The sequence below is a fragment of the Schistocerca nitens genome, chromosome 2 (genome assembly GCF_023898315.1).
Source record: "Schistocerca nitens isolate TAMUIC-IGC-003100 chromosome 2, iqSchNite1.1, whole genome shotgun sequence".
NCBI lineage: Eukaryota > Metazoa > Arthropoda > Insecta > Orthoptera > Acrididae > Schistocerca > Schistocerca nitens.
This window is the reverse complement of record NC_064615.1, coordinates 159,057,801-159,071,550: the sequence shown is the minus strand read 5'-3', so window position 1 is coordinate 159,071,550 and position 13,750 is coordinate 159,057,801. Positions and strand designations below refer to the sequence as shown.

Genomic DNA, 13,750 nt, shown 5'->3' with positions numbered 1-13,750 from the left:
AACGATGGGTTCGATGACGGTTTGGATGTACCGTGCACTATTCAGTGTCCCCTCGGCGATCACCAGTGGTGTACGGCCAGTGTAGGAGATCGCTCCCCACACCATGATGCCGGGTGTTGGCCCTGTGTGCCTCGGTCGTATGCAGTCCTGACTGTGGCGCTCACCTGCACGGCGCCAAACACGCATACGACCATCATTGGCACCAAGGCAGAAGCGACTCTCATCGCTGAAGACGACACGTCTCCATTCGTCCCTCCATTCACGCCTGTCGCGACACCACTGGAGGCGGGCTGCACGATGTTGGGGCGTGGGCGGAAGACGGCCTAACGGTGTGCGGGACCGTAGCCCAGCTTCATGGAGACGGTTGCGAATGGTCCTCGCCGATACCCCAGGAGCAACAGTGTCCCTAATTTGCTGGGAAGTGGCGGTGCGGTCCCCTACGGCACTGCGTAGGATCCTACGGTCTTGGCGTGCATCCGTGTGTCGCTGCGGTCCGGTCCCAGGTTGACGAGCACGTGCACCTTCCGCCGACCACTGGCGACAACATCGATGTACTGTGGATACCTCACGCCCCACGTGTTGAGAAATTCGGCGGTACGTCCACCCGGCCTCCCGCATGCCTACTATACGCCCTCGCTCAAAGTCCGTCAACTGCACATACGGTTCACGTCCACGCTGTCGCGGCATGCTACCAGTGTTAGAGACTGCGATGGAGCTCCGTATGCCACGGCAAACTGGCTGACACTGACGGCGGCGGTGCACAAATGCTGTGCAGCTAGCGCCATTCGACGGCCAACACCGCGGTTCCTGGTGTGTCCGCTGTGCCGTGCGTGTAATCATTGCTTGTACAGCCCTCTCGCAGTGTCCAGAGCAAGTATGGTGGGTCTGACACACCGGTGTCAATGTGTTCTTTTTTCCATTTCCAGGAGTGTATGTAGTGTGCTGTCATGTATGTGTGGGATGATGATGAGAGAAGGGAGAGGGTAAAATCCTGTGTCGGCACATAGCCTACTCCTTTCGAATAGCGCCAAGGGGGCTGCTGAATTTAACGCACACATCCAATGGGCATATTACCATCAACAGTGTCGCCTTCCATAACTCCGTGTGGCACTGTGGACATTGGCACAAAGATTGGTGATCAGCAACTCTATGCCACCATCCATCCTATCCCTTCTGCCGTGAAGACAAAGAGAAAATTGCCAACAGCAGGTGGTATACTTGGATAATCAGGCATCCAAGTACTGGTCACGTCCAATGGTGCTGAACTTCGATGATCTGATGGAAACCGGTACATCCACTGTGGCATGGCCATTAACACTTCATAGTGGTCTGCAAGGTGTGGCTATAGATTTAGAACACTGAATTTTAATAAAGCAAAGGAACCAACTGTCTAATTCATTATTGAAAGTGAAATCAGGCAAATATATTGCGTATCACAAGAAATATTCTTTTTAACATGAAAAGTTTTCAGATGCTTAAACTGCATAAGTAAAGAAGGAATATGAGCTAACAAAAGTGAACCTTCATTATTTTTCTGGTGACATACTGTTTGTCTCTAGTGCTGATATACTTCAACAATGCGTAAAAGAACTTGGGGAAAAAAGTAATTACTGTCATGGAAGGGCAGTGTAAATTTATTTATTCGACAGCTAGTGTCCATACATTATCAGCTCCTGTTCAATGTAGTCATGTCATATTGTCCTCCTTGGGTAAGCCATAGTCATTGTACACCATGAAGGAGCAAATCACTGTACGAAACTTTTGGAAATATACCTGTGTTATTGGCATACTCCAATAATAATTAGAATAATAATAATATTTACTTTCATATATGATTGACAGTGTTATTACCATCCATTCATAGCATACCTCAACAGAATCTCTGAAAGTGTAAGCCAATTCCTTAACTTGGCATTATGTCATCATGCTGTATGTTGGCTGACTTTAAAGTACACACACACACACACACATATATATATATATTGGTTGCAATCTCAGCTCCGGGCAGTGCTGATGCAGGAAATTGTTGAAAGTGGAGTTGTCCTCAAACCTGATAAAGCAAGAAAACAGAAAATTTTAACCGAAGAATGTTGTCCCGAATTATTGCTTTTCCAACTTACACATAATTTGAAAGCACTTGTTAAATGTGTTATGAGAAGTGGAATAAAGTTCTTTGGGAAAATTAAAATGTTCAATATATCCTGACAGTCTGCACATGTCATTAGGTCATTGTTTCCTTTGACGTTGTGGAAAACAAACTAAATAAATTCTTTTTGTTTTGACATGTTTACTGGATTGGAGTAAGTGGGCTTCTTCATCACTAAACAGTGAGCAGCTTTCATGTTGACTTATGTTCAATTTTACAATGAAGAATGATACCTAACAATTGTGAACAGGTAGACATCACTCATGAATTAATCCCGTACCGTCAAAGAAAGCCTTCACTATATTTGACAGAGGTAGCTCAAAACTAGGGCATATAATAAAGGGAGCAAGGAAAGATATTGAGAAAATTCATTTAATCAGTAAACTCTTCAACCCAATGCTATATGAAATAATGAAGAAAATTTGTAGGAGAGGAAAATGTAGTTCACAAAGGTTCTACTGCAGTACACATGTAACGGTACAGTTACTGGCAATATGCTTTCGTGAACATCTAATGAGAGATAACATATGAAATTTTAGCACCTTTGGTTTTCAACTATATGTTTGTACATAGAATTTAATCCCTAACCTAGCTGCTGTTAATAATACCAAGTGTAGTCAGATGACATTAGTTAAGGTATGTTGTAACACGTGAACTGTGTAACTATAAAACACTTTCTGCAATCTTATATTAAGATTAGGTCTATGCACTAATGCAAATCAAGGATACCATAATTTCTCTTTTATGACACTAGAAGGATTACATCTCTGTGAGTGTGCTGGATGTATAATGGAGACTCTCAAGTGACTGCTCATCTTTTTCACCAGAAATTATTTGCATGTTTCAAATATATTATTCTAGTCTAGGTATCATTCACATTGAGTAAACTATTCACCAGATTTTTCCCTTACATGTGACAAGACATCTACGTGTGACAAGACATCTGGCTGGTTTGTTTCTGGACTGAGGAAAACCATATGGTGTTAACTGATGATACAACATTGTTTGTGACCTATACAAATGATTATTCAAAGGACAGTCTCCCTTCTGTGTTTTTAATATTGTCCTTCCTTCCGAAATAATTCTTGTAATACATACTTGGAGTTATGCTTTCATACCATTTTATTCAATATAATGAGGCATTTCAGGAGATTACTTTAAGTTTCTCTTGTCTCATTGTTTTTGCTAATAATGCATCAAGCACTGTGAAATTTCTAGCCAGTGATTGTTAATTGTATATAGTTTCCAGTTAGTGCCTGAGATGTGGGTGGAAAAAGTTGATCTAAATTCTCAGTTGAGGAAACTTTTCTTAGTTTTAATTGTACCCATAATGTTTTGAATATACTTTCACTGCATATGAGGGCACAACACTTTAATTTTTAAGGACTCACCAAGGTTACTGGTCCTGCATGTGATTAGAAACTTACTTGGCTGTCACCTGTGAAGTTTTTCAAGACAAGAACTCTTAGTTCATTACAGAAATGAAGCTGTTTTTGAATGGTTGAAAATGGCTTGATTGAAACACAAATAAATCATGACTTTTATAGCAGTATAGAAAGTTGTTTAGTAGAATCACAGAAACTGCATCAGGTGTTTGAAGTTCGTTCAGCAGCAAGAGATTTAAAAAAACTTATTTACAAAAAGATGTATGATAAAAGGGATTACACGGACATAGTTTTTGGTAATTAGGAAAGCTGCTAAGGAGTTTAATTCAAGTATGCTCAAAATATTTGTCATGGACTTCCAGTGTTGAATATACTATTTATTGCAGATAACATCTGTAGCAGCATACATGGTGCACAATAGAATAAGCTGGAAATGACAGTTGACACCTATCAGAAATTATTTAGTGTATGATGGCAATTTTTAAGTGGACTCTAAATGTTCACACACTACAGATGAAATGTTTTTTTGCCAGATATTTAAATCAGTATCTGGCCACAGTGATGTGTCAGATGTGACCTGATTAACTACATTGTGAAACATTCATTTACACAACCTTTAGAAAGATAGTTCATGGCTGAATTTGTTCTGAAACTTTCATCACAGCTCGAATTTGTGTTTTCTATTGAAGATATGTTATGAATGCTGGTTCTTCAGATAAGCTTGATGGGGGAAATTGCAACTCTTCATCCATAGCTAAAGTCTTACCATGATCGATTGCATTCACATTATAATGTCATAGAGGGATGTTTAGTGTAGAGGCTGCAGTTTACTTGGTGTAGCAGAACACCAAGGAGGGACTTCAGGGATCTTGATGTGTACAGGAAGTTTTTGAAACATCTGTAAATAAAGCTGGAACCATTGAGATTAACATTCATATGAACATGAGATATGAGAAACCTTTTTCTGTGTGTCTACACATCTTATAATTAGAACAATAGTTAGAACATATTTTGAGCTCAAATGTAGTGAGGTATCATGAACAGAATGACCTCCTCCATGCCAAACAACATGGGTTCCAAAAAGTGGTCATGTGCGACACATTGCTCCCTTTTCTCACAGAACAATTTAAAAGCCATTGATCAAGACAGTTCAGTAGATATAGTAGTTCTTGACTTCCAAAAAGCATTTGACTCAATACCATACCAGTACTTATTAACAGAATTGAGATAATAGGGATATGAAAAGAAACTAGTGACTAGATTGAGGATTCCTGGATATCAAGGGTACAGCATGTTATCTTAGATGGAGAATCGTCAAGAAATGTAAAAGTTAACTTCAGGTATGCTCCAGGGAAGGACCTTTATTTTCCATGTTGTTTATAATGATCAGGCAGACAATATTAATAGTAACATCAGACTTTTTGCAGATGATGCCGTTAGCTACAATGAGGAACTCTCTGATAAAAGCTAAACATGTTTCCAGTCAGATCTCGATAAGCTTCCAAAGCTGTGCAGAAATTGCCACTTGTTGTCTAAAATTTAAGGAATGTAAAATTGTTCACTTTGCAAAACAAATAAAATTTGTATTTTATGACTATGGAATGAATTCAAATTAAATCAGCCAATGCAGAAGGAATTAGATTAGGAAGAGGTGGTCATTTACTATGTGCTACAGCACACTGTAAATATTGCACTAAAATATTCTATTTCTGTTCAAATGCAATCTAGAAATTACACTAAAATTACACCATTTCTCATCGTGTGAAAGCCAGAAACTGCACTAAAATTATACCATTTCTCTTTGAATGCATGCAAGTATGCAAATGAAATGGACAAAAACATGTTTTGAAGCACACACTACGCAATAACTAGAAACCAGTGTCGAGTGCTGAAGTGATGGTCAGCCGCGCTACAATCATTCCAGCAGTATTTTTCTTTGAAATAGCATGTAGCATATAGTGCAAGCATAAAGTGTGAGGGATTTTTGAGAAGCTATTGTCATAACTGCATTGTGGCCAAGTGGTTTTATGCACAGACAAGCAATTCATGGACCCAGGTTCAAGTCTTGCTTTTACCAACATTTTTTCATGTTATCTTTTATTCCTTGGAATGTTAAAATATTAATTATAAAATTGAAATATATTTAAACAGTTCAGTTTATATAAAAAATTAGTATATTCAATTTAGTTATGATTACTACCCTTATCACTCAAAGGCTATAGGTTAGAGGGAAGAAAAAAAGTGATTATACCAGGAAATTTAGGTGAAAGTGTTCTGTGTAGAAGATCTGAGAAACAGGACCATTTCCAATAGATCTTTGGAGGAAAATGTGAGATTTGAAGAGTTAGGTAGATCTACTTCAAATGTAAATCTGAAAACAGAGGGGCATGGGACAAGTCATGCCGATTTGGCTTATGTAACAATGAAAATTTGAAAATACTTGCAAAATATGTGGATCAGCTTCTTAATTGTCCAGAACCAGTCCATAAGCTCGAATACTCAAACACTGATGAAAATCTAGAAGATTTACCCTCAACTATCAAAGAGATTGAAGAAGTTATTAAAACCTTACAAAGCTAGTGGAGAAGACTGTATTCCAGCAGAACTTTTGAAACGGTCTCTACCAAAAATTTAAAAAATGAGTAAAAGTAATCTTTGAGAAACCATGAGACACGGAAAAACTCCCAGGAGAGTAGAAGGTAGCCACAATACATCCACTGTATAAGAGAGACAATAAACAAGATGTGTACAATTACAGAAGAATCTATTTGCAGCCAGTTGTGTATAACATATTTTCCAAGATTATACTAAACAGAATTGAAATAACACTGGAGTGTTGTTTAGGTTTACCTCAGTCTGGTTTTAGGAAGGCCAGATCGTGTTCTGAATAAATATTTATTCTGAAGTCAATCTTTTGCCACAGGTTACTGGATTCACAAGATGTTTATTTATTTGCAAAAGACCCTTTATTCCATTTACAGAAACTATTTATAAAATAAAACTATGTGAGCTGAAGCAGGTTGGTTGCTCTTTCAAGTCCCTCGAATGTTTGCCTGAGTAGGTCGCAGGAAAAAGTGAAATGCTCTCTAAAGCTTTATAGCGGAAATGCTGAGTCGCGATAGGCACAATAAAATAAAACTGTGGCTTTTGGCCATAAGGCCTTTGTCAGCAGTAGACACACACACACAAGCGCAACTTGCACACACGTCTGCAGTCTCAGAGAGCTGAAGTTACACTGCGAGCAGCAGCACCAGTGCATGATGAGAGTGGTGACTGGGTGGGGGTAAGGAGGAGGCTGGAGTGGGGAGGGGGAGGGATGGTATGTTGGGAGTGGCGGACAATGAAATGTTGCAGTTTAGACGGAGGGTGGGAGAGAAGGTGTGGTGGGGGGAGGGGGTAAGTAGTGGAAAGGAGAGAAATAAAAATAAAATGAAAAATGAAAATAAATTAAAAGACTGGGTGTGGCGGTGAAATGACGGCTGTGTAGTGCTGGAATTGGAACAGGGAGGGGGCTGGATGGGTGAGGACAGTGACTAATTAAGGTTGAGGCCAGGAGGGTTACGGGAACATAGGATGTATTGCAGGGAAAGTTCCCACCTGCGCCATTCAGAAAAGCTGGTGATGGTGGGAAGGATCCATATGGCACAGGCTGTGAAGCAGTCATTGAGATGAGGGGTATCATGTTTGGCAGCGTGTTCAGCTACAGGGTGGTCCATTTGTTTTTTGGCCACAGTTTGTCGGTGGCCATTCATGCGGACAGACAGCTTGTTTGTTGTCATGCCTACATAGAATGCAGCACAGTGGTTGCAGCTTAGCTTGTAAATCATATGACTGGATTTACAGGTAGCCCTGCCTGTGATGGGATAGGTGATGTTAGTGACCAGACTGGAGTAGGTGGTGGTAGGAGGATGTATGGGACAGGTCTTGCACCTAGGTCTATTACAGGGGTATGAGCCATGAGGTAAGGGATTGGGGGCAGGGGTTGTGTAAGGATGGATGAGTATATTGTGTAGGTTCGGTGGACGGCGAAATACCACGGTAGGAGGGGTGGGAAGGATAGCGGGTAGGACATTTCTCATTTCAGGGCACGACGAGAGGTAATTGAAACCCTGGCGAAGAATGTAGTTCAGTTGCTCCAGTCCCTGATGGTACTGAGTTATGAGGGGAATGCTCCTCTGTGGCCGGACTGTGGGACTTTGGGAGGGGGTGGGAGACTAGAAAGATAAGGCACAGGAGATTTGTTTTTGTACAAGGATTGGAGGATAATAATGGTCAGTGAAGGCTTCAGTGAGACCCTTGGTATATTTAGAGAGGGACTGCTCATCACTGCAGATGCGATGACCAGGGGTGGCTAGGCTGTATGGAAGGGACTTCTTGCTATGAAACGGGTGGCAGCTGTCGAAGTGGAGGTATTGCTGGTGGTTAGTAGGTTTGATATGGACGGAGGTACTGATGTAGCCATCTCTGAGGTGGAGGTCAACATCTAGGAAGGTGGTTTGTTGGATTGAGTAGGACTAGATGAAGCAAATGGGGGAGAAGTTGTTGAGGTTGCGAATGGAATGTGAATAAGGTGTTCTCACCTTCAGTCCAGGTAGCAAAGATTTCATCAGTGAATCTGAACCAGGTGAGGGGTTTAGGATTCTGGGTTTTAAGGTAGGATTCCTCTAGATGGCCCATGAATAGGTTAGCGTAGGATGGTGCCACGCAGGTGCCCATAACCATACCGCGGATCTGTTTGTAGGTAATGCCTTCGAGGAGAAGTAATTCTTGGTGAGGATATAATTGGTCATGGAGACTAGGAAGGAGGTTGTTGGTGAACTCCTCCATCCAACCATGATCCACCCCCACTGCCTCCAAACCCCCCCCCCCCCTGTTAACTTTCCAGAATTTCTTATCCTCGAATCTTGCTCTCACCGTCATTCCCCAAATTCCTCAACAGTCATACTAACCTTACATCTGCAGAAAGAACCATAGTCCACCATCTAAAAACTGATCCCGACCTTATAATCCTACCTGCAGACAAAGGGTCCACCACTGTAGTTTTGAACTGCAAGGATTACGTGGCGGAAGGACTCGGTCAGCTGTCAGATACCTCCACCTACAAACCATGCCACAGTGATCCCATTCCAGCAATCCAGCAGGATCTCCAGTCACTACTCAAATCCTTAGGCCCATCCTAGAACCTGTACCCAGAGTCCATCTCTCGACTTACCCCTACCACTCCCCAAACTCCCACCTTGTACATGCTTCCTAAAGTCCATAATCCCAACCACCCAGGACGCCCCATTGTGGCCGGTTACTGTGCCCCCACTGAGAGAATCTCTGCTCTCGTAAATCAACACCTTCAACCTATTACCCAGAACCTATCCTTCTATATTAAAGATACCAACCATTTCCTCAACCTACTCTCTTCAGTTCCATTCCCTTTACCACATGGGTGCCCTGCTTGTCCCTATTAGTGCCACCTCCCTGTACACTAACATTCCTAATGCCCATGGCCTTACTGCTGTCGAACACTACCTTATCAGACGCACTATGGATTCCAAACCAACAACCTCCTTCCTAGTGTCCATGACTAGCTATATCCTCGCCCACAATTACATCTCCTTTGAAGGCATTACCTACAAACAAGTCCACAGTACGGCTATAGGCACTCACATGGTACCATCCTATGCTAACCTATTCATGGGCCATCTAGAGGAATCCTACCTAAAAACCCAGAATCCTAAACCCCTCACCTGGTTCAGATTCACTGATGAAATCTTTGCTACCTGGATTGAAGGTGAGAACACCTTATTCACATTCCTCCACAACCTCAACAACTTCTCCCCCATTTGCTTCATCTAGTCCTACTCAATCCAACAAGCCACCTTCCTAGATTTTGACCTCCACCTCAGAGATGGCTACATCAGTACCTCCGTCCATATCAAACCTACTAACCACCAGCAATACCTCCACTTCGACAGCTGCCACCCGTTTCATAGCAAGAAGTCCCTTCCATACAGCCTAGCCACCCGTGGTCGTCGCATCTGCAGTGATGAGCAGTCCCTCTCTAAATATACCAAGGGTCTCACTGAAGCCTTCACTGACCATTATTATCCTCCAATCCTTGTACAAAAACAAATCTCCTGTGCCTTATCTTTCTAGTCTCCCACCCCCTCCCAAAGTCCCACAGTCCGGCCACAAAGGAGCATTCCCCTCATAACTCAGTACCATCCGGGACTGGAGCAACTGAACTACATTCTCCACCAGGGTTTCGATTACTTCTCTTCATGCCCTGAAATGAGAAATGTCCTACCCACTATCCTTCCCACCACTCCTACTGTGGTATTTCGCCGTCCACCGAACCTACACAATATACTCGTCCATCCTTACACAACCCCTGCCCTCAATCCCTTACCTCCTGGCTCATACCCCTGTAATAGACCTAGATGCAAGACCTGTCCCATACATCCTCCTACCACCACCTACTCCAGTCTGGTCACTAACATCACCTATCCCATCAAAGGCAGGGCTACCTGTGAAACCAGTCATGTGATTTACAAGCTAAGCCGCAACCGCTGTGCTGCATTCTATGTAGGCATGACAACAAACAAGCTGTCTGTCCGCATGAATGGCCACCGACAAACTGTGGCCAAAAAGAAGTGGACCACATTGTAGCTGAACACGCTGCCAAACATGATACCCCTCATCTCAATGACTGCTTCACAGCCTGTGCCATATGGATCCTTACCACAAACACCAGCTTTTCTGAATTGCGCATGTGGGAAATTTCCCTACAATACATCCTACATTCCCGTAACCCTCCTGGCCTCAACCTTAATTAGTCACTGTCCTCACCCATCCAGCCCCCTCCCTGTTCCAATTCGAGCACTACACAGCCATCATTTCACCGCCACACCCAGTCTTTTAATTTATTTTTATTTTTCGTTTTATTTTTATTTCTCTCCTTTTCGCTACTTACCCCCTACCCCCTCCGCACCTTCTCTCCCACCCTCCGTCTAAACTGCAATATTTCACCGTCCGCCACTCCCAACATACTATCCCTCCCCCTCCCTGCCCCAGCATCCTCCTTACCCCCACCCAGTCACCACTCTCATCATGCACTGGTGCTGCTGCTCGCAGTGTAACTTCAGCTCTCTGAGACTGCAGACGTGTGTGCAAGTTGCGCTTGCGTGTGTGTGCGTGCTTGTGTGTATGTGTGTCTACTGCTGACAAAGGCCTTATGGCCGAAAGCTACGATTGTGTGAATCTTTTTATTGTGCCTATCACAACTCAGCATCTCTGCTATATGGTGATTAACAACTTTCCTTCTCTTATATTGTTACATTCCATACTGGATTTTCCGTTGTTTGATCTCTGAAGCTTTATGCGTGGAGTATGAGAGATTTTTGAGGAGCCCTTGTACCCACCCTCTGGCTGAGTTGTTTAACAGAGACTGGTATTTCGTGGACCTGGGTTTGATTCCTGCTGTTGCCAACCTTTTTTTTATTCCTTGCAATGTTAAAGTTTTAATTATAAAATATAAATGCATTTAAAAAGTTTAAGTATATTTATGTAAGATTTAATATATTCAGTTTAGTTATGGGTACTACCCTTGTAAATCAAAAGGCTACAGGCCACCATATTGTAGCACATTAGTAAAATTTAACGTGAGCCACCACTGAGAATAGGAAATGAGACACTAAAACTTGTAGATGAGATTTGCTATTTGACCAGTAATGTAAATGATGATGACTGATGTAACGAAAAGTCGCAAATAAAATATAGACTGATAGTGACAAGAAAAGTGTTTCTGAAGAAGAGAAATTTGTTAAAATGAAGTACAAATTTCAACAATGGAAAATCCAGGATGGAATGTAACAATATTATGAGAAGGAAAGTTGCTACTCACCATACAGCGGAGATGCTGAGTCGCAGATAGGCACAACAGAAAGACTTTCACAATTAAACCTTTCGGCCATTGGCCTTCGTCAACGGTAGACACACACACACACACACACACACACACACACACACACACAAGACTGCAGTCTCAGGTGTTATAAAGTCTTTCTTGAAGGTACTTTATCTGGAGTGGAGCCATGTACAGAAGTGAAATGTGGATGACAAGCAGTTCAGACAAGAAAAATATAGAAGCCTTTGAAATGTGATGCTGCAGATTAAAGCTGATGATTATGTGCGTAGAAGTGGGGAGAAGTGCTGAATAGAATTGGGGAGAAAAGAAATTTGTGGCATAATTTTACGAAGAGAAGGGATTGGTTGATAGGACATTCTAAGATATCAATGAATTATTAATTTACTACTGGAGAGAAGTATGGGCAGTAGCAATTGTATAGGGAGACCAAAAGATGAATACAGTAAAGGGATTCAGTTGAATGTTGGTTGCAATAGTTATTTGGAAATGAAGAGGCTTGCATAGTCTAGACCAGTGTGGAGAGCTGTATCAAACATAGGTAAAGTTTGTGGTAGACTTTATATCATTAGTAGGATACTGGTACAATGCAGTCATTCTGTAAAGGACATGATTCACAAAACATTTGTGCGGCCCTCTGTAGAACATTATTCAATTGTGTAGGACCCATACGACTAACAAGGGATATTGAGTATATACAAAGAAAGGTAGCACAGATGTTGACAGGTTTGTTTGACTCACGTGAGAGTGTCATGGAAATGCTGAAAAACTTGAACCTACAGATGGTTTGAGATAGACATAAATTATCCTATGAAAGCTTGCTTACGAAGTTTCATGAAATACTACTAGGTGAAGAATCTAGGAATGTACTACAGGCCCCTACATATTGCTTCTGTAAAGATCACTAAGATGAGATTCGACTAATTACAGGGTATTGAAGCATTTATGCAGTTATTGTTCTAGCACTTTGTATACAAAACCCTAACAGGTGGACATGTGTAGTGGGAAGTACCCTCTGATACTGCATGGTGACTCACAGAGTAGTGATGTAGATGCAGATAGGTGTAGAAGCGGTGGTGTTAATAGTTTGGAGTTCAATTTTACAGGAAACTGTGCTTTGTTTCCTTCAACTCTCCCCCTGACACGAAACTAATATTGTGCAGCAGTTCGAAACGCAACCATTTAGAAAATTTTTAATGGAAAGCCTCAGGAGGAGATTGCCCAACAAAACTCAAAAGATCTTCTGCTCATTTTAATAGAGGAGGGTGAGGCAACTTACAAGAGAGAAAGAGAAGGGCCAAGAAACACATGAGAAAATGGAGCAGCAGCAGGAGCACTGTAGGACACCGGGCTGAGGTACATAAAAACTAAATTAAGTAATAAGTGATAAAGAAATAAAAAGGGATCTAAAAACCAGTGAGTGAAGAATCATAAACATATGAAAAGGAATTGAAATGAAACAGGTACTTACCTGTAATACATTAAAAACCTGGGGTGAGAAATAGCATTTTAATGCTTATTACATTGTCCCTTATTTGTTTTTAGATACTGTGGTAAGGTCCTTGATTTCACAATTTGTGCACAGTTATGACGGAAAGCAATACAGTCGGCACATGTTAAACATAGCAACAAAATTAAAGGATGATTGATCATTTGCTTCAAAACCGATGTTCATAAGAATGAATGTTGTAAGTACAGCAAAAATCGCCTGCCTGGGAGAGAACTTAAATATGGTGGTAGTCTGAGGTGAAATTAATGAAATTCATATTTATTATTCCTCTCTTCTCCTGTGATAACAAAGTGTGTATCTCTCTAAGACATTATTATAAAGAGAATGCCATACAGTGAACATATTTATCAGATAGTGTACTTTCATCTTCAGGATACCATTTACCCCTCTGTTCCTTTCTCTCCCTCCCTCCCTCCCACCCTCCCTCGCAATCTCCCTCCTGCCCTCATTTAATTATTAGTTTAATTTGAAAGGTAGACTCACTGTTTGCTATGTTTTGTCAGCTGTGATACGTTTATTTATTGTATGTTGTTTACTTTAACAGTTGGAGCAAGCTGCTCTGTTTCCAGGACAGTGTGAGAAAGAGATAGAAAACCTCATGAAACTTAAAGAAGAAACTAGGCAGGAACAACAGTTAAAGGAAGAGAAATTTAATGACATGGTGAGAGAACAACAACCTTATGTTACAGATCTGATGGAGAGACACAAAAAATTGCTGAGTGAATTAATTCCATTGAAGGATGCAGTTTTAGAAAAGAAGATAAATGTAAGATGTCACTAACAAATTAACATAT

At 41.5% G+C, this 13,750-nt stretch overlaps 1 protein-coding gene across 1 annotated transcript in view; it reads left to right on the top strand.

Moving 5' to 3' along the window:
* The window catches only part of LOC126235852 (structural maintenance of chromosomes protein 4-like), a 329,466-nt gene that overhangs the window by 178,683 nt on the left and 137,033 nt on the right, over positions 1-13,750 (top strand). Inside the window, exon 8 of the mRNA XM_049944717.1 lies at positions 13,501-13,722. Within this exon, the coding sequence (XP_049800674.1) occupies positions 13,501-13,722 (222 nt within the window). The remainder of the gene's footprint in view (positions 1-13,500; positions 13,723-13,750) is intronic.